Here is a 19,498-nt window from a genome sequence, read left to right on the forward strand (position 1 = left end):
GACCAGGATTCAAAATCTGATAACATTATGTTTGTTTTTTAAGGAGAAAGAAAAGTGATGAGAAGAATTTAGAATAATTAGAACATTAGTGAGAAATCTGCTTTTCTAATAAATGTGGCACCATTTAATAGAAATAATTATTTAATTATTTAAACACTGGTAACTAATTCTCTTATTTTGAACAGTACGTAGTCTAACACATCATAGGCAGCTGTATACATACACCTATATTTACCAACTTTAAAATGTGCATTTCTAGGTAGAACCCCTACTAGTTTAGTAACTCATACTATTCTGAGTAAGTTGTATTGATCCTTTCCATATTTCTATCCTTTTTATATTAGTATTTTTATGCCTTTGTCTCCTCTGTCCCCAACTTTCTGTTTGGACCTATAATTGGTTTGTTTTTGAGGCAGGTTTCCTGTAGCCAAGGCTGTGATCTAACTCACTGAGTAGGTGAGGATGACCTTGAACTTTTGATCTTCCTGCCTGGATCTCCCAAATACTGGGATTCCAGGCATGACACTCACACCTAGTTTTTATTTGTATATTTATTTGTATTGTGGTGCTGCTGATTGAGCTCAGGACTATGTGCATGGTAGGCAAGTGCTCTCTGCCCAGCTGAGCTCCATCCTGGCATTCTGTTTTCTAAAGCATTGCTGTTGCATTTGCTATAATAATGTAAAGTCTCTTAAAAAACTTCATTCATCACATAAAGATAGCTGAAGTAGAAGTGAAGGGTATGAAGTTATTTGTTAGTTTGAGAACAAAATAAAAATATAAAAGAAACTTAAATTTTATTTGAACTAAATTTATAATTGAAGTACATTTATTGAAGTCTCATGGGGAAATGATTGAGGTGACCTGATTTTGAACTAATTGAACAACTCAATTTTTCTTACATTATGTTTAATATATAATTGGTTCATCTTACTTTATTTCAACCAGAAAATATTGTGCTGCCGACATGAGAATATTTTGAGCATATTCATACATGTCTTGAGTCTTCATACATTCTAGGTGAGCACTAGGTGAGCTACATCTCTAGCCCTTTTATTTTTATTTACTTATTTAGAAATAGGCTCTTAGTAAGTTGCCCTGGCTGGCCTTTAACTTGCAATCTGCCTGCCTCAGCCTCCCATGTAGCTGGGATTTAAGGCCTGCACTGCTAGGCCTATCCTGTCTCTGAATGCTATGTCTTTATATGCCTATTATTGAGGGTGGTTATAGGTCAGTGTGTGCTTCTCTGTCTTCATTTATCAATTGAGCTAACATCTTGAAGCTTCAAGAAGATTAATGAGAAGGTAATTGTGCAGGACCTATGGGAATTCTGTTCCCATAAAAGCATAGCTTAAGGTGCACCAGTTTCACTGCAGTACATGGAGAGGAATGTATAAGTGACTTCTTCTAAATTAGGCCAAGTAAAGCTGTATTCCTTAGTGAAAAGATTTACTTTATTTTTTGGAGACAGAGTTTCATATAGCTCAGGCTAGCCTTGAAAACTACATAGTAAAGGATGTCATTGAATTTGTGCACTACCATTCCTGGTTTTTGCTGTGCTGGGAATTGAGCCCAGGATTTTTGTACATGCCCTAGCAAAACAAGCTTTTTATCAGTCTGAGCTACATTCTCCAGATCTGACTGTTAATTTTTGATAATTGTCTTTTAGTAGTCTTGCTAACTTCTTACTAGTTTGAATAATTTGACTTCGTTGGATTTTTTTAGAATATATTATTATTATTATTATTATTTTTTTTTTTTTGAGGTAGGGTCTCATTTTAGCCCAGGCTGACCTGGAATTCATTCTGTAGTGTTAGGATGGCCTTGAACTCACGTCAGTTCTCCCACCTCTGCCTCCCAAGTGCCGGGATTAAAGGTGTGCATCAGCACACCCAGCTAAATAGATTATTTACAAATAATGATACTTTAGTTTTCTTTTTCCTAATCTTACACATGTTATTATTTGTGTACTCGCTGTCTGGGATCTAGTACTGTGTTGCATAGAAACAAAGAGTCAATTTTAGTAAGCATCTCTGTCTCTGACTAGAAAGGCTATGATAGAAGTTTAAGTAAATTAACGATGAAGTTTTCCATGGTTTTTGTTTTGTTTTGTTTTGTTTTCTCTTGACTTTTTGTTTATTTTTTTTTGAGAGAGAGAGAGAGTGTGTGTGTGTGTGTGTGTATGTGTATGTGTATAGGTGTGCCAAAGCCTCTTGTCATTGCAAATGAACTTCAGTCACATGCGCCAGTTAGTTGTGTGCCACTTTGTGTGTTTGGCTTTATGTGGTTGGCTTTATGTGGTTGAGTACCCAGTGAGAATTGAACCTTGGCCAACAGGCTTTGCAAGAATGTGCCTTTTATTGCTGAGTCATCTCCCCTGCCCCTTTTTGTTTTTATTTTTCAAGTCAGGGTCTCATTCTAGCTCAGGCTGACCTGGAACTCCTTCTGTAGCTCCTGGCTGGCCTTGAAATGGTAATCCTTCTACCTCAGCCTCTTGAGTGCTGTGACTAAAGGTGTGTGCCAGCATGCCTGGCCTCTTTTTTTTTTGTTAAAGACAGGGTCTCAAACTATAGCTCTGGCTGGCCTGCAACTCACTGTGTAATACCAATTTGGTCTCATACTTGTGGGAATCTTTGTACCTCTGCTACCATGTCTAGGTTAATTAAAAAGTTTTTAAATCTTGAATCCATTTTAATCCCTTTTCAGTGACTCAGATTGTATGTGTGTGTATATATATATATATATATATATATATAATCATTCAGTTATTATACGTAATGTTCATTCTTGACTATAAAATGTTGTCGGTATGAACCATGTCTTAATAGAGGTCAAACTAAGTTAAATAGGGTGACTGTTTTTGTTAAATAGCCAGTTAGTTGTGCACCATAAATTGTTTCTCTCCTCTCCGTTATTTTGCTAACTGCTGATGTAATGTAACTTGTGCATTATGAAAAGTTAAAAGTCAAGCTCTTTATATGATCCTTGGCTTAGAGTTACTAATAATGTCAAATGAATATGAGTAAACACTAAGGAAACCTTTTAACCTACTAGCAAGAGATACGATCTATATAGAGAGTTAAAAAATTAGATAGCTCTTGTGAAGTTTCTGATGGTGTGCAGATTTTGGGTCCATATGTTAGCTATTAAGATTCTTGTTTATTTCCTTATTTTCAAGCCCTGCTTCACATTGTTGACATGCTGAAAAAAGGACTTTTGGATAAGTATTTTACAAATTAAATTCTTTAAGAAATTGCTTTTGTTGTTGTTATTATTAGAATAGTCCTGAAACATTGTTTTGTCAAAACTAATCCAACAGACTGCCCTCCCCTTTTTATGACAGGGAATGAGAACAAGCAAGAGAGAGAAAATTTGTTTGCCAGGGCCTCCAGCCACTGTAATTGAACTCCAGACGTGTGTGCTACCTTGTATGCATGTGCAACCTTGAGTGCTTGCATCACCTGCTGTATCTGGCTTGCGTTACCTTGTGTGTCTGGACCTGGAGAGTTGAACGTGGGTCCTCAGGCTTCGCAGGCAAATACCTTAACCACTAAGCCATCTCTCCAGCCCCTGAAACATTTTTTTAATATCATTTAAAATTTTTGTTTATTTACTTACTTGAGAAAGAGAGAAACAGACAAGAGAGAGTAGGTGTGCCAGGGCCTCCAGCCACTGCAAACAAACTCCAGATGCATATGTCACCTTGTGCATTTGGCTTATGTGGGTCCTGGGGAATCAAGCCTGGGTCCCTTGGTTTTGCAGGTAAGCTCCTTAACCATTAAGCCATCTCTCCAGCCCAAAACATTATTTTTTAAAATAACATGAGTATGCAACTCTATACCATGTTCCTTTGTGGTCTGCTCCACTTCTCATTTTCACCACATTGGACCCTCAGTTTATACCAAATGTTGCCCTTGGCAATATTGTGTATTCTGGTTTTGAAATTTTAATTATTTTGTTTTGTTTTCATTTTGTTTGTTTTAGTTCTTTGAGGTAGGGTCTCATGGAGCCCAGGCTGGCCTCAACTTTGCTGTTGGTTGGTCTTGAACTCCTGATTTTCCTATGTTAGTGTTCTAAGTGCAGGGACTATTGAGTGTCAGCTACCACACCAGGTTTAAGTTGTGATTCTAGACGTTATTCATTCTTTACCTTTCATTTGATTTCCTGGAACAACCTTCTGCCTAGGAATGTGTAACTGTTCTTTAATGTGCCACTTGAGTCTTCTCCCCTAGAAGTTTCCCTGTACTCCTCCTTCCATGTGTCCTGGCATTTTCTCTCTCCCAAGTCCATATCATCTATATATTTTGGGTTTTTTGTTTTGTTGTTGATCTTTTTGGAAGAAAAATAACGGGATATCATACTATTCCCCATGTTGACCTGGAACTCACTTATGTAGCCTATGCTGGCCTCACACCCATGGCAATCCTCTGGAATTACAGATGTGCACCATACCTTCCTCTTTCTGTATATTTGTATGCAAACATTTTGTCTATTTATCTATTTTTCAGACTGATTAGTCTTATCTTTGCCAGAGGCTATATTCTTAGTGCCTGCTATAGCTTTTTAGTACATATTAGTAACAAATGTTTTTGACATTTATAATTCTCAAAATTACTGTTTGTTGATCAGCCAAAATGATAAATCTGAAAGTCTGAAGTTTGCCATCAGTTTGACAGTTTAGGTTACATATTCCTTTTAGGTATCTATTGTGGTCTTCAGCTATTCATTTTTGTACTGTAGAAGATAGAGCCTGCCAGACAGGGTTGGGTGTGTGCACAAATATGGCTATCTCAGCACATGTTAACAAATGTTGAGAATGACTACTTCTATCTGTCATCCCCCACTTAACCTCCACCCTGAAATTAATTATATTAAGAACTGTTTCTTATCTACTGAGATGTTTATGTCAGACAAGAGCTCATGTAAAACCTATATGCCTTATTCTTGGGTTTTATAATGCCTTATGATATGTAGAATTCTTAAAACTGCAAACAAATAGGATGTGTGATAAATTCCTCTCTGCCTGTTCTTATTTATACTACATTTCTGTATAACTGTTGCCATGAATGTACACACAGTATATTGACAAGAACTACCCAAAATGTAATTTTCTTCACAGCATTTGATCTGATTCTTAGATTTAATATTATTTATTGTTCAGTATGAAATTCTATGTTTAATAAGAGAGCTTTGAGCCATTCATGGTGGTACTTGCCAAAAACCCAACACTTGGGAAGTCAGGAGGATCACCACAAGTACAAGGCCCGCCAGCACTACTTAGTGACTCTATCTCAAAAGAAATAAGAGCTTTCACCTAGGAGCACACTATTCTAGCCTTGGATTGTTCTTACTTGCTTCAGTATCTGGAACTGGGCTTTTCCCAGTATTGTCAAGGCAAAATTCCTCCCTGTAGCTTTCATTTTTAGGTGAATTGTTGCTTTAACCATATTTGATTCTTGGTCTGTGTTGTAGACAGCTTCAGGTTCACTGAGATGAACTTCCAGACCAGGCACAGTTATGGAGGAAGGGATTTGTTAAAGCTTACAGATCCAGGGGAAGTTCCATAATGGCAGAAGAAACTGACCTGCTTTCACAGGACCACGCAGAGACAGAGAAGTACAAGCCTAAAGCCAAAAGCCACAAAGCACGGCACACTTCAGGAAATCCAGCTAGGCACACTTTGCATATCTTTAGACTGAAATCTGAAACCCACCACCACACCTTAAGATCACCCAGTGACATTGCCTCCAGCATGTGGCTACAGATGCAAACTACAAACAAACAACTGAATATAATATTGAGGGGCACCTATTCTATTCAAACCACCACAGTCTGATAGATCTACCCTATTTTTGTGTTAAGTAGTTTTCTATCTAACTTTTATTGACATAGGTTAAGTCTACTTCATTCTCTCATGAGGTAGTCCATATTATGTACAGTTTTTTACTGTTGAATTAGTGATGAGTTATTTATTTTGAGATAGTGCCTTATTATGTATCCCAAGCTGGCCTTGAATTTTGATCTTACCTACTTCCCAAGAGTTGGGATTACAAACATAAGCCACTATGCCTTGCGTGAGCTAGTTTTTTAATTAATAACTCATCACTTTTTGGGGAGTGGGTTCAAGGTAGGATCTGGCTCTAGCCCAAGCTGTCCTGGAATTCACTCTATAGTCTCAGGGTGACCTCAAACTCATGGAGATCTCCCTACCTTTGCCTCCTGAGTGGTATTAAAGGCATGTGCCACCTTACCCAGCAACTCATCACTTTTCTCTCTGCTTCTATCTTAAAACTAAAATTAAGAACTTTGTCAAACTAGGATTTGGGCTAGAGAGTGGAATTTTAAGATTATTTCTAGGTAAATAACCCTGCCCTGATTTTTAAGATTCTAGTAGTTTAAACAATTTTATTTATTCTCCTGTTACTTTTTCTTGTGGATTGTTAGGTGCAGTTTTACATTTGGTATAAAATATAAATTACAGCCTGGAGAGATGGCTCAGAGGTTAAAAGAGCTTGCTTGTAATATAATTTACTTATAGCATGCTAATGATTTTATAAATGATCTGGTAAAAACCTTAGAGCTATAATATATAATGCATCATAACAACCTTTCTGAATTTTAAATGTAAGAAGATACCACCAACAGTTGTGGGAGGATAGAAATGGAGTGTATTATTGCTCAACACATTGTTAGTAGATGGGGTGCTGAGAGAAGTAGGCAGAATTCTCCCTCCGAATCTTTGTTCTCTGACTGAAAAGGCATTGGGGTGAGACCTGGGTTGATTTTAACTAAAGACCTAACTCCTTTGCTCTTTGTGTCTTCATTTATTAATCTTGAGCCTTCTGTGCTTCTTTGTAAAGGTATTGATTGGCTGTCCTTTTCACATTTTAGGACCCAGATGATGTGGTCCCCATTGGACAGAGGCGAGCCTGGTGTTGGTGCATGTGTTTTGGACTGGCATTCATGCTTGCTGGTGTCATTCTAGGAGGAGCATACCTATACAAATATTTTGCACTTCAAGTAAGCAGAAAAGATGTATTCTGTCTTCGTACTTAAAAAAAAAAAAAAAAAAACCCCACTGTGTACTGGAACATTGTCCCTAACTTGTTTTAAGCGTGTAGTTTCTGTCTGTGGCCAGCCTGCATGATGGTCCTATTTGCTTTAAAATCTCCTGACCATATGTTTGCCACACAATTAGACTTACAGTCACTAAAAGCAGAATGTCAGTGTTTTGAAATATTGTTTACTAAAGAGTTTAGATTGATAGATGATTTTTCAAAATAGACTTTTATTTTCTTACTATAATGGCTAAGAGATACCTAATCATGAATTGTCATTTGTATGAATACATTAGCCTCATTTGTGTCATGTTGATAGATTTATCACTTGATTGCTAGTTTGGGGCACCTACATAGTAGCCTTCCACTCTTGGGCCCACAGGAGACTGGCCTCAAGTTTCTCTGCCTCTTCTGTTTATTGGTTTATCTAAAGACTTTGGTGACTTCAGCAGTGATATTAAGTAACTTAGGGTGACAATTTATAACTATTGTTTAATAGTAATCCCAGAGAATTAAGGCATAGATTTTTCTTCTACTTAATTATGATTATGATCTTTTGTGATATATTTCTCTTGACAATAATTCAGGGGTTCATTCTTTCCCCTTATGAAATTAACAACTGGGCCATCTCTCCAGCCCATGCATGTTTTGTTTTGAGAACAGTTTCATTTAGTCCAGGCTGATCTCAAATGTGCTATATAGCCAAAGGAGACCTTGAGTTCCTGATCCTCCTGACTCCAACTCCCAAGTGTCATATTACAGGTATACATCACTACCATCACCACACCAGTTATTTCTTTTTAAAGATGGGTTTTTTTTTTCTTTCTTTCTTTTTTACAAAACAAATATAACCTACAGAAAAAAAATTTACTCTAGTTCTATTGTCCATAGATAGCATTTGGTTCTGAAATATCTTGTTATATTCCCCCCAGTCTTTATTGTAAATAGGTATATATTTTTTTAAAAAAATCACTTTATTTTATTTATTTATTTGATAGAGAGAAAGAGGCAGATAGAGAGAGAATTGGTGTGTCAGAGCCTCTAGCCACTGCAAACGAACTCCAGACATGTGTGCCACTTTGTGCATTTGACTTTACACGGGTACCAGAGAATTGATCCCAGGACTTAGGCTTTGCAGACAAATACCTTAACTGCTAAGCCATCTCTCCAGTCTTATATATACTTTTTATGTATGGAAAAGACAATATTACAAATATTTGCTATAGCATAATATCCACTTTATTGTGTGTTCAAGGAAAAATATCAAAATTAACTGTATGCATGTAGAAACAGGAAAGTAAATCCTCTGTTTTGCTAACAAAAGGAAAATAATAAATGAACCACATCAGGTTTTAAAAGTAGGATTGGGGAGATGGCTTAGTGGGTAAACTGAGCAAACTCAAAGGATCTGAGCTCAGATTCACTGCATCTCCATAAAAGCTAAGCATGATGGCTTATGCCTGTGACCGTAGTGTGGGGGAGGTGGAGACAGGAGGATCTCTGGGGCTTGCAGCTAGCTAGTCTAGCAGAATAAGGTGAGCTTTAGGTTCAGCCAGAAGTTCTGTCTCAATAAGGCAGAGAGACACTGAGCTGAAGACATCTTATTTATTCCTCTGGCCTCCATATGCACATGTTCACACACACATATATACACAAACATACACATGCAAAAGGTCTCAAGTTTTGCAAATATGTTCTTGAAATACATGGGGATATCCCCTGTAGAATTCTTGTCTGGCATGCACAAAGCCCGGTGTTTAATCCAGCACCACATATACTGGTCATTATGTACCTATAATACCAGCACTTGGGGGATAGAGGCAGGTCAATCAGAATTTTAAGGTCATGTTGGCTACCTAGTTAGAAGCCAGCCCAGACTACATGATAGCTTTCTGGAAGGAAGAAAGGAGGGATATATTACTTGCTTCTGGATATTGTCTGAAAAACTGCCTACAGGTTAAAGTTTCTTGAGATTTACTTGTCACCAGATCTTTTATTTATTTTTTGTTGGTTTTTTTTGTTTGTTTGTTTTTGTGAGGTAGGGTCTTAAAGATGTATTTTTTGGTGGGGGGGTTGTTTTGTAAAAAACATAAGGTACAGAAAAAAAAATTTTCTAGTTCTTTTGTCCATAGATAGCATTTGGTTGTCTTTTTATATAGCCCCAGTCTTTATTGTATATTTGAGGCCAGTCCCAAGCTGGCCTCAAATTCACAGTGATCTTCCAACCTCTGCCTCCTGAGGGCTGGGATTAAAGGTGTATGCCATCATTCCCTTACCAGATGGTTCCCCCCCCCCCCCCCAGGTAGGGTCTCACTCTGACTCAGGCTGACCTGGAATTTACTATGTAGTCTCAGGTGGCCTCGATCCTCCTACCTCTGTCTCCCGAGTGCTGGGATTAAAGGCGTGCGCCACCACGCCCAGCTCAGATGGGTTTTTTTGTTGTTGTTTTTTGTTTTTTGTTTTTCAAGGTAGGGTTTCACTGTAGCTCAGGCTGACCTGGAATTCACTATGTAATCAATCTCAGGGTGGCCTGAAACTCATCCTCCTACCTCTGTCTCCCGAATGCTGAAATTATAAGTGTGCGCCACCAAGCCTGGCTCCCCAGATGTATTACGTTCTGTTTTTATATACCAGAGTAAAGGTGAAATTAGCAGCTTTTCCTTCTGAAACCTTTTTATTTTTTTTAAAGCCAATTCAGCAGTTGATCTTAAAGAATGTGTAAACTCTATGATTAAACCGTCTGACCTGACATCTAAAAGGAAGAGTTTGTAAGCAAAATACTATTTAGATAAATGTGGCAGCATAAGTAATGCTTATATTTAAAAACCTGTCTCATGCTGAATTGCTGAAATGGATGTTTGAACTCTACAGCCAGATGATGTGTACTACTGTGGAATAAAGTACATCAAAGATGATGTCATGCTAAATGAGCCTTCTGCAGATGTCCCAGCTGCTCGCTACCAGACAATTGAAGAAAACATAAAGATCTTTGAAGAAGATGAGGTTGAGTTCATCAGTGTGCCAGTGCCTGAGTTTTCAGACAGTGATCCTGCCAACATTGTCCATGACTTTAACAAGGTGAGCCAAGTATGCAAAATCTTGAAAATATGGATTCTTCATGCTTTTTATAATTTTACTTTTTTAAAAAATGGAGAATCCAAGCATGCCTTTAATCTAAACCCAGTGCCGCGGAGGCTGAGGCTAGAGGATCACAAGTTTGAGGCTAGCCTGGTCCACAAAGCAAAACAAAACACAACACAAAACTAAGCAACTAGAGTTGGGATTCTCTACCCAAAAGACTTAGCTTTTTTTCTTGTATGATGCTGTGCTTTCTCCTATCCCTTGCCTACTCTTAGAACCCAATACCTGGCTTTTGTTCCCTTGGAGACAAATTACTATTTGTTACCTGATTCTAGCCATATTTACTCTAAAAATGTATTCACATTTCCTCATACAATTTCAAAATTCAGTAATAAGTTCTCATTTTATATTTTCTACCACCTTTTAAACTTTTTTATGTAGTATGTCAGGATTGAATTACATAAATAAATTTACCTGGCTCTAACATTTTACCATATTTGCTTTATTTTTATGTCATTAAGTACTTAGCCCTTGTCTATAAAGCTTGAGCATGTTTTGTAAATCCCAAAATCATCACATTTAAGAAAATTATCTAGTTTATATTTAAATTTCTTTGGTGCTTTTGCTCAAACAAAGTGTTGTTTCTTCAAATTAGAATTCCAAGATGCAGAAGTTTACTTATTCCCCTTGTTTTCCATGTCTCTGCATAAGCTTGCCAATGTGAATATTCAAGCATATAACTAAAAGTGAGCTTTCTAAATATGTCATGTCTTAAATATATCTGATACACATTTATAAACCATTTTGAAAAATTGCTTAGCCAAAACAAACAGTAGCTAACATTTATTGCACTCTTGGAAATCCAAGTGCTTATGTGGTTTGGTTTAATTAAATGCTTAAAACCATTCTTTGAGATTTGTTTTTCTAAGGATAGCATTGGTATTTCAGATACATCGAAGAGAATTGAGTATTTATTGCAATGGATATAGAAGCTTACAGGATTTGAGTGAGGACCCTAAATATCTCAATCAGATGGTATTTGTAATTCATAGTAATAGTTATTATAATTACTTACTATAGAAGTGAGCCTCTGATAAAAACTGTATTTACTAGCAATATTTTATTTTCTTTTCAATTCTTGTTTCCATCTCTATCTTACTAGGGTCTTGATTTGTTGAAATGCAAGTGATTTATAAGTGCTAAAGCCAACTCATTTAATGATAGCAGTTCTTAAAAGTTCATTTACCGGATATCTTGGAGATACACAGTAACTAACCTAACTGAAATGTATCCCTTTATCTTCAGAAACTCACTGCTTATTTAGATCTTAACCTGGACAAGTGCTATGTGATCCCTCTAAACACTTCCATTGTTATGCCACCCAGAAACCTGTTGGAGCTACTTATTAACATCAAGGTATAAAGATCTTACTGTCTCTGATTAGGTCTTGGAATTCCCTGCTGAGAAATTAGGTTATTGGATCCCATCTTTCTAATATAGTCAAGAGTTTTACAAAGAATTAAGATTTTTTTAGGGGGGTCCTTTTTTAATGGTTTATATTTTGAAATTAAAATAACTTTATTATTTAACCTTTTAAAATTAAAAACATAGTATGACAACATTGTTTCATTATTTTTAAATTTCCTAAAGGACAGGAAAGTAAATATTAATTACTGAATTCTGATAACTCAGATAGTGTGATCGAGAACGGCTGTATTCCATATAGCAGGGTACAAGTAATCCCAGGTATTTGGGAAGCTGGGGCAGCAGGATCATTTGAGCCCCAGAGTTTGGGAATTGCTTGGGCAACCTAGTGAGCCCCAACTCAAAACAAACAAAACTCAAAGTTTCTAACCCTCTTAAAGCTAAGTTTTGTGTATCACCTGTTTTTGTACTTTCCTCAGTGCAGTGCAGTTTGAGATTGACTTGTAATGTTTTATGAATGCAGGCTGGAACCTATTTGCCTCAGTCGTATCTCATTCATGAACACATGGTTATTACTGATCGCATTGAAAATGTTGATCACTTGGGTTTCTTTATTTACCGGCTGTGTCATGACAAGGAAACTTACAAACTGCAACGCAGAGAAACTATTAAAGGTAATACTATGTAATTTCAAAATGCTGGTGGAAAATTCCATTTTGCTACTTCATTTTGCTAACCATCTTAGGTAAGCCCTAGTCATTATTACCAATGTGATTGTCATAAGTGAAAAATAGTTGTATATGTCATTATATTTCTATTTCCAGATTTCATAGCATCAACTTAGTCTTAAATCTCCTATTTTGATAGAAATGGGTCAGTGTGAAATGTCTTGACACACTATTACCTCACTTTCCACAGAGCTCCCCAATCTGAGTTCATCCCACACTGAGAGGGTCTCATTACTGAGAACGTCTGAAGTTTAGCTTTTCACTTATATCCTCACAGGTCTGGATTCTCAGCTGCCTTTTGGATCACATTGAGGATAATCATAAGTTAGTTAGGAGATAAAAGCATTCACATAACTAATGTTATAGTTCTGCTATCACTCAACTTTTATTTTCTGTCCTGAACAATAAGGTTAGCAGTATGTCCCCATTTCCTTTTCATTATAAAAATAAAATACAAACCCATGTGACAGAAATATGGAAAGTATACAAGGGTATTTCTTGGGATTATGTCACCTAGTAAAAGTGTTTTCTGTTCTTTTGTTTTATTTTGTTTTTTTGAGGTAGGGTTTCACCCTAGCCCATGCTGATGTGGAGTTCACTATGAAGTCTCAGGCTGGCCTTGAACTGATGGTGATCCTCCTACCTCTACTTCCTGAGTGCTTAGTTTAAAGGTGTGCACCACCATGCCCAGCATCATTCTGTTTTTTCTTCTTCTTTTTTGTGGGTTTTAATACAAAACTAAACCTTAGACTGATGAGTCATCTGAAATCTATTACTTGATTTCTTACATTTAAAAGTTACCTTTGAAATTTGTCTTTCTTAGTGTACAATTTTGAATTTCCACAAATGCACACATGGGCATACAGAGACAACTGTGCTCAGTTGTAGAGCATTACCAATACTTAAGCTATAAATTTGCAAGTAATTTGGAAGACATTATTACTATTGCTATTCTTATGAAAATTTTCTAGTTCAGAACAAACTTAAACTGTAGAAACTTATGGAACATAGAGTGAAATATTTCTGTAGATCCAAAAATAACTAAGAATTAGTGTGACTATCTAATGAACCTAAAATACTTCCCTCCCATACAGGTATTCAGAAACGCGAAGTCAGTTCTTGTGTCACAATTCGACATTTTGAAAACAAATTTGCTGTGGAAACTTTAATTTGTTCTTGAACAGTCAAGAAGAAACAGAAAATGTAACACCATAGCATAACTCACCCTTTGTATTGTGTGCAGTGATTATTTTTTAAATCTTCTTTCATGTGAGTAGCAAACAGGGTTTCACGTTCATTAATTCAATTAAAACCATTATCTTTAAAATATTTTCTTCTCTCAAAGTGTGGTGTTTTTTCTATTTGAGTAAATGTATGAAGTCTTAGATAATACTTGCTCATAAAACTTGGATATTAGGAAGAATATAAATTTTTTGAAATCATTTATCTGGACTTTTATGGTTTAATTATCCACTTAAAGAAGAAGGTTGTCAAAAGAATAATCATATGTTAAAATGGGCCACAATGACTTTTTTTCTAGTAAGCTTCCCTGCTACCTAGGTTATTATAGAATTTCAGCACTTATCTATTAATCTTCCTTTAATTAAAATGTGTGGTATTTTCAGTATTGCATTTAACTATATAGAGTATGATTTTAATCTTGATGTTTTAATATCCTAGGCATCTGCTATAATAATATTTTAGAATGTTTGGAATTTAAGAAACAACTCATATTACTAATTTGTATAATGCATATCTGCAATAGAATATAAATACCACAAAGGTCTTTGACTGGACTGTGTGTTGTTTTTCTCATACAATAAAACTGAAGAACTTTATTCTTCATATTTTAAGACAATAAACATACAGAAAGAAACTATCTTACAAAAATCTAGTTCTCTATATGCAGTGAGTAAAATCACAACTTTTTAAGAATAAAAATAAGCAATTAATAACCATATCACAACAGATTTCTGAGGATTCTTTTGTGAGAGGACATTCATGGGGCTCCACCTTTGTATCGCTGCCCCAAAAGTCCCATCTCTCATGCCATCATCACCTTGAAGGTAAGGATTTCAACATAGATTCTGGTGCGGAGGGGCACTATATATGCAGATTGTACAGTACCTCATCTTTGTGTATTGGCACTTGTTGATTAAAGAGCACAGAAGTAAGAAAACAAGATTAAATAAATCTTGGCAAATGGTTGGGACTTTGGTCACTCATCTGTGACACAGAAATGTAAACCTCTGCCTCAAAAGGTAGCTGAGGGCTGAAGAGATAGCTTAGCAGTTAAGGTGCTTACCTGCAAAGCCTAAGGATCCCTGTACCCGTGTAAGCCAGATGCACAAGGTGGCACATGCATCTGGAGATTTTTACACTGGCTAGAGGTACTGGCATGCTCATTCTTTCTTCCTGCCTCTTTCCTTCCTTCCTTCCTTCCTTTTTCTTCTCTCTTATAAATAAATAAAAAGTATATTTAAAAGGTGGTTGATAAAATAATGAGTATGAAAGTACTTTGTCCAGCTCAGCTCACTTGTTGGCAGTTAATGCTGTTAGCAAGTCAGCATTCATTTTTTTCAATGTGTGATGTTGCATTTCTTCCTTTCCTGGACCTTTTAAATATTTTAACACCCATTTTAGTAATTGAGTAAAAAAAAAAAAAAGTACACAATGTCCTAAGAGGTGTTTATCCCACAAAGCAGAACAGCGTAGACCTTAAAGAAACTCATAGATCATTGGATGGAAACAGTCCAAATTCTACTTTTCAGTGTGGCCTGGAGTTAATGCTGGGCTGAATCTGTAAGGTTCTGGATACCCTTTTTTTATTTTTTGAGAGAGAGAGAGGGACTTGCTGGTGCCATCAGTAGCAGTACTCGCGTTCCATATGCTTGCACCACCTAGTGGGCATGGGCAACCTTATCTAGGATCTGGAGATTTGAACATGGGTCTTTAGGCTTTGCAGGCAAGCACCTTAACAGCTAAGCCATCATCTCTAGCACTGGATGCACTTTTAATAGTTCATTGTGCTCTATACTCCTTTTACTATGCAAGATTTGCCATCCAGTTATAGAAATCCTGTTCTGCATTGGACACCATTCCTTGCATGATAATGCTTTGAGACTTTATTGTGTCTATTTAGAGAAAAGACAAACCCTTAATCCCCGTAGAGCTATCTTATTTTGTAGAATATCTTATCTAAAGTCATTGTCAGCTTTCTACCCTCCAGGTCTTTAATTTTAATTCTTCTTTGAGGAAGAGACATAGTTTTGTCTCAGCACTCTTGAACATTTTTAAGCTTATATCATATTGAAAAACTATTAAGAACAAATTCAGATCTTTTGAACTATTTGCTGAGCTAATTAGTGAATGCAACTATTTTTAATGCCACTTGTGTATCCATTGAAGGGATACAAGATCCCACACATTTTAATTTATTTGGCCTTGCAGATTTATCTTAAGCAGATAAATACTATTCTCCCTTGAAAATAGTGCTGTTAGGTTCCCTGCCATCTGCTCAACATCAAGGTTTGCACATGTCCTCCTTTCTTAGTGTATTTCCCTTTCCTGAGCCAATGGTAATAAAAGTTGTTTTATAATCACATTTGCATTATACATTTCTCTTTTGTGGCATTGAATATGACTAAAGATACTAATTAATAGTATCTTTTTTGGTGGTATTAGGAATTGAACCCAGTACCTCATGTATGGTAGGCACATGCTGTACCACTGAGCTACACTCCAAGTCCTTGGCCTCTAGTCCTTGCACGTATGTGAAGCTCATATTTATTGAATGAATTACGTTGGAGGATAGGACACTTCATAAAAAACCTCTCTGAAAATCTAGACTGGCTTCACATTTGTTCACTGCAGAGCTGAGATGAAGTTCTTTAGTGTTTGTTTTGCTACATGTAGGGAAAAATACATTTACTCGTAAGCCTTAACATCCAGAACTTGCTAGAGTTTTTTTTTATACCATTTTTGTTCATATTCTCATTTTTTTTCATGTTTGCCTTTATATAAGCTATTATTAGCCCTGACTGTTTTTATCTACCCTATGTCTTTCTCTATAGAAACAAACACTCAGTAAGTTCTCATCTTTCACATACCTGAGATTAAGTCCTCAGTCCCATAATTGTTAATTTATGTTCCTATGCAATCTTCTGTTAGTCCATTTGCAAAGTTACTCCTCACCATGGTCTCAATATTTGGTATATGGTAGATCTTACCACTGAGTGCAGTAAAAAAAGTAACACCTTAGTCAGTTATACCCAGGGAAAATAAGTACACTATGGGTGTCACTTAAAACCAAACTATTCGTTGGCAGACTAAAAAGTAGGCAGTCTTGGGCTGTAGGGGTGGCTTAGCAGTTAAGTCGTGTGGCTACAAAGCCAAAGGACCCAGGTTCGATTCACCAGGACCCATATTAGCCAGATACACAAGAGAGCACATGCGTCTGGAATTCCATTTGCAGTGGCCAGAAGCCCTGGTGCACCTCTTCTGTCCCTCTCTCTTTCCCTCTCTGCTTGCAAATAATAAAATGTATATTTTTAAATGTACAAGGATTTTTTTCTTTTTTAAGTTTAGAGAAATGTTGTTGCAGTTACCTGTTGTTGGAGTTCACAACTGCAGGATGTCTTTTAGGGTAAAGATTCAAACCCACATTCCTATTGCAAAAAAAGATTAAAAACCACATTTAGGCTTTTAGCAGCAACAACTCCATTCCATTGCTAACAGTTTTACTATTGTAGTTACCTTCTCGTTGCTGGCACAAAGCGTCTGACCATAAATAGCTTGTGAGAGGAAAGGGTTTAATTTGCCTTACCGATTTGAGGGGCAACTGCATGATGGCAGGGGAAAGCATGGCATGAGCAGAGGCTGGACATCTCTTCCTGGCCAACTTCAGGTGGATAACAGCAGCAGGGGTGTGCCAACACTAGCAAGAGGAAGCTGGCTATAATACCTATAAGTCTGCCCCCAAGGACATACCTCCAGTACAGTTCCAATTCCCAAATTGTCATCAGCTGAAATCCAAGATTTTGGAATAGAAGAGTTTTTTGATGACATTGAATTCAAACCACTACCAATGGTATTAGTTTAAGAGAGAGAAGGAGAAAATAGTATGAAAAGTTCCTGCCATGAGAAGGCAGGAGTGGGTAAAGCCCACTTAGAGATCTAAACTGGGGTCATTTATGGGTTCTGACTGGGAGCTGAGCTAAGCAGCCATGATGCCACGTTTGTTGGTTGGTTGGTTTGTTTGTTTTTAAGGATTTTTTTTTAAGTATCTTCAATTTTTTTTATTTCAGACAGAGAAGGGGTGCACCAAGGCCTCTAACCACTGCAAACGAACTACAGACACACGTGCCTCCTTTTGCATCTGGCTTACATGGCAAGTGCCTTAACTGCTAAGCCATCTTTCCAGCCAAAGGATTATTATTATTTTTTTATTGTCACAAGACTGGCAGATGCTATTTGTATTTAGTAGATGGGGTCAGGGTTAAATGTCTTTAAAGTAGTGAATCCTAAGCTGGGTGTAGTAGTGGCATACTCCTGTAATCCTAGCATTCAAAAGGATGAGGCAAGAATTGGAAGCCAGCCTAGGCTGCACATTGAGACTCAAAAAAATATGGGGAGTGGGAGAGAGTTGTACACAAATGTACATAAATGCTTCCCCTGCCTAAATTGTCAGTTAACATTTCTGCTGGGAAGCAGACAGGCACCTCAGAAAAGTTTTCAGAATGCCAGGGATGAAGGTATCCATTAGCCCCCCTCTATATAAAGGCAGGAATTCTTTCCTTCTGGGTAAAATGTGGCAAGTTTTTAGAACATTATTTGGCACCTATGATTAGCTAAGTATACATTTAGTGACTAATACATACATGTCTAGTTCTTTTGAACTCCAGAGAACATTACAGATTAACCCCTAATTATTGGATATCTAACTCCCATCACAAACACTGCTAAATTTGTACAGAAAAGAGAGTCTGAAATCAAAATCCTATCCCCCTGGAAGGAGTCTGGTGCTCTGTGCAACCAGCTATTCTCTAGAAAATGACTATATCTTGGATGCCTTCCTTTTACTCTCCTTAGGAAGGCCTTATTTGAACCATAATTTAATATTCTCTATCTTGTTGAGCACTGACAGAAATAGAACCTAAATGTTCCTTCAACTTTTATGAAAGTATTAGTGAAAGAAAAAATACTGTATTCCATCTAGAGTTTCTTATCTATACATTTTTTGGCATGTGTGCACTCATGTGATGTGTGTGTGCACATGTGTGTATGTATGCATGTATTGAATGCACATGTATGTGCCCCTGTGGTGCCCTGAATGCTCACCTGTAGTGGAACATTAGGTAAACTGCTCTAGCCTTCTGTTTGATCTTGTTTTGCACTGAGTCTCCTCTTATTAATTCCAGAGCTTGGGCCAGGAGAGTTTTTTGAGTTTCTGCTCCCCTGCAGGACTGGGGCTGCATGTGGCCATGTCCATTTGTTTTATTAAACATAATCAGGAGATTTGAACTCAGGCAGTCTCAGACCCTCATGCTTGCACTGTGCCATCTCTCCAGCCCTATAGTTATTAAATGTTTTAATTTTTTTTCTTTTCTGATCAGACTAATTAAATTTTTAGAGCTAGATAATTTGCTTCATTTTTACTTTTATTGATAGAAAACTCAAAACAGCTTTTTACTTAGATTAATACTATCAGCATAGGCATTTTAGTATTCAGCATTTTCCGGAGCTTTTATCTGTCTCTTATTAAGCCTTTTTGGCCATGACCTACCATGATGCCGCTTTTTCTCCATGCCACCTGTTACACTTGAAATATTACACACTTAGTTTTGTATTTGTTTGTTGTATCTTGCCTGGTAAAATGTAAATTCTTTTAGATCAGAGACTTTATTTTTTTGTTCATGCTATGTCCCGATCTCTGAAAATAACACCTAGACACATAAAATATTCAAATATTTGCTGAATGAATTTTGCTCAGGTTTTTTTTTTTTTTTTTTTTTTTTTTTTGAGGTAGGGTCTCACTGTAGTCCAGGCTGACCTGGAATTCACTATGCAGTCTTAGGGTGGCCTCAACTCATGGCGACCCTCCTACCTCTGCCTCCCAAGTGCTGGGATTAAAGCGTGCACCACCAAGCCTGGCCCTAGGTTTGTTTTGTTTTAAGACAAGGTTTCATGTATTCCAGGCTGGTCTCA

General features: G+C 36.9%; 1 protein-coding gene across 1 annotated transcript in view; it reads left to right on the forward strand.

Moving 5' to 3' along the window:
* The window catches only part of Itm2b (integral membrane protein 2B), a 29,814-nt gene extending 16,193 nt beyond the window's left edge, over positions 1-13,621 (forward strand). The window contains exons 2-6 of the mRNA XM_004665880.2: positions 6,892-7,020; positions 9,930-10,136; positions 11,445-11,555; positions 12,088-12,238; positions 13,387-13,621. Coding sequence (XP_004665937.2) covers positions 6,892-7,020; positions 9,930-10,136; positions 11,445-11,555; positions 12,088-12,238; positions 13,387-13,472 — 684 coding nt within the window. The 3' untranslated portion in view covers positions 13,473-13,621. The remainder of the gene's footprint in view (positions 1-6,891; positions 7,021-9,929; positions 10,137-11,444; positions 11,556-12,087; positions 12,239-13,386) is intronic.
* The last annotated feature ends 5,877 nt before the right edge of the window (positions 13,622-19,498 follow it).

This window comes from Jaculus jaculus, chromosome 3 (assembly GCF_020740685.1).
Source record: "Jaculus jaculus isolate mJacJac1 chromosome 3, mJacJac1.mat.Y.cur, whole genome shotgun sequence".
NCBI lineage: Eukaryota > Metazoa > Chordata > Mammalia > Rodentia > Dipodidae > Jaculus > Jaculus jaculus.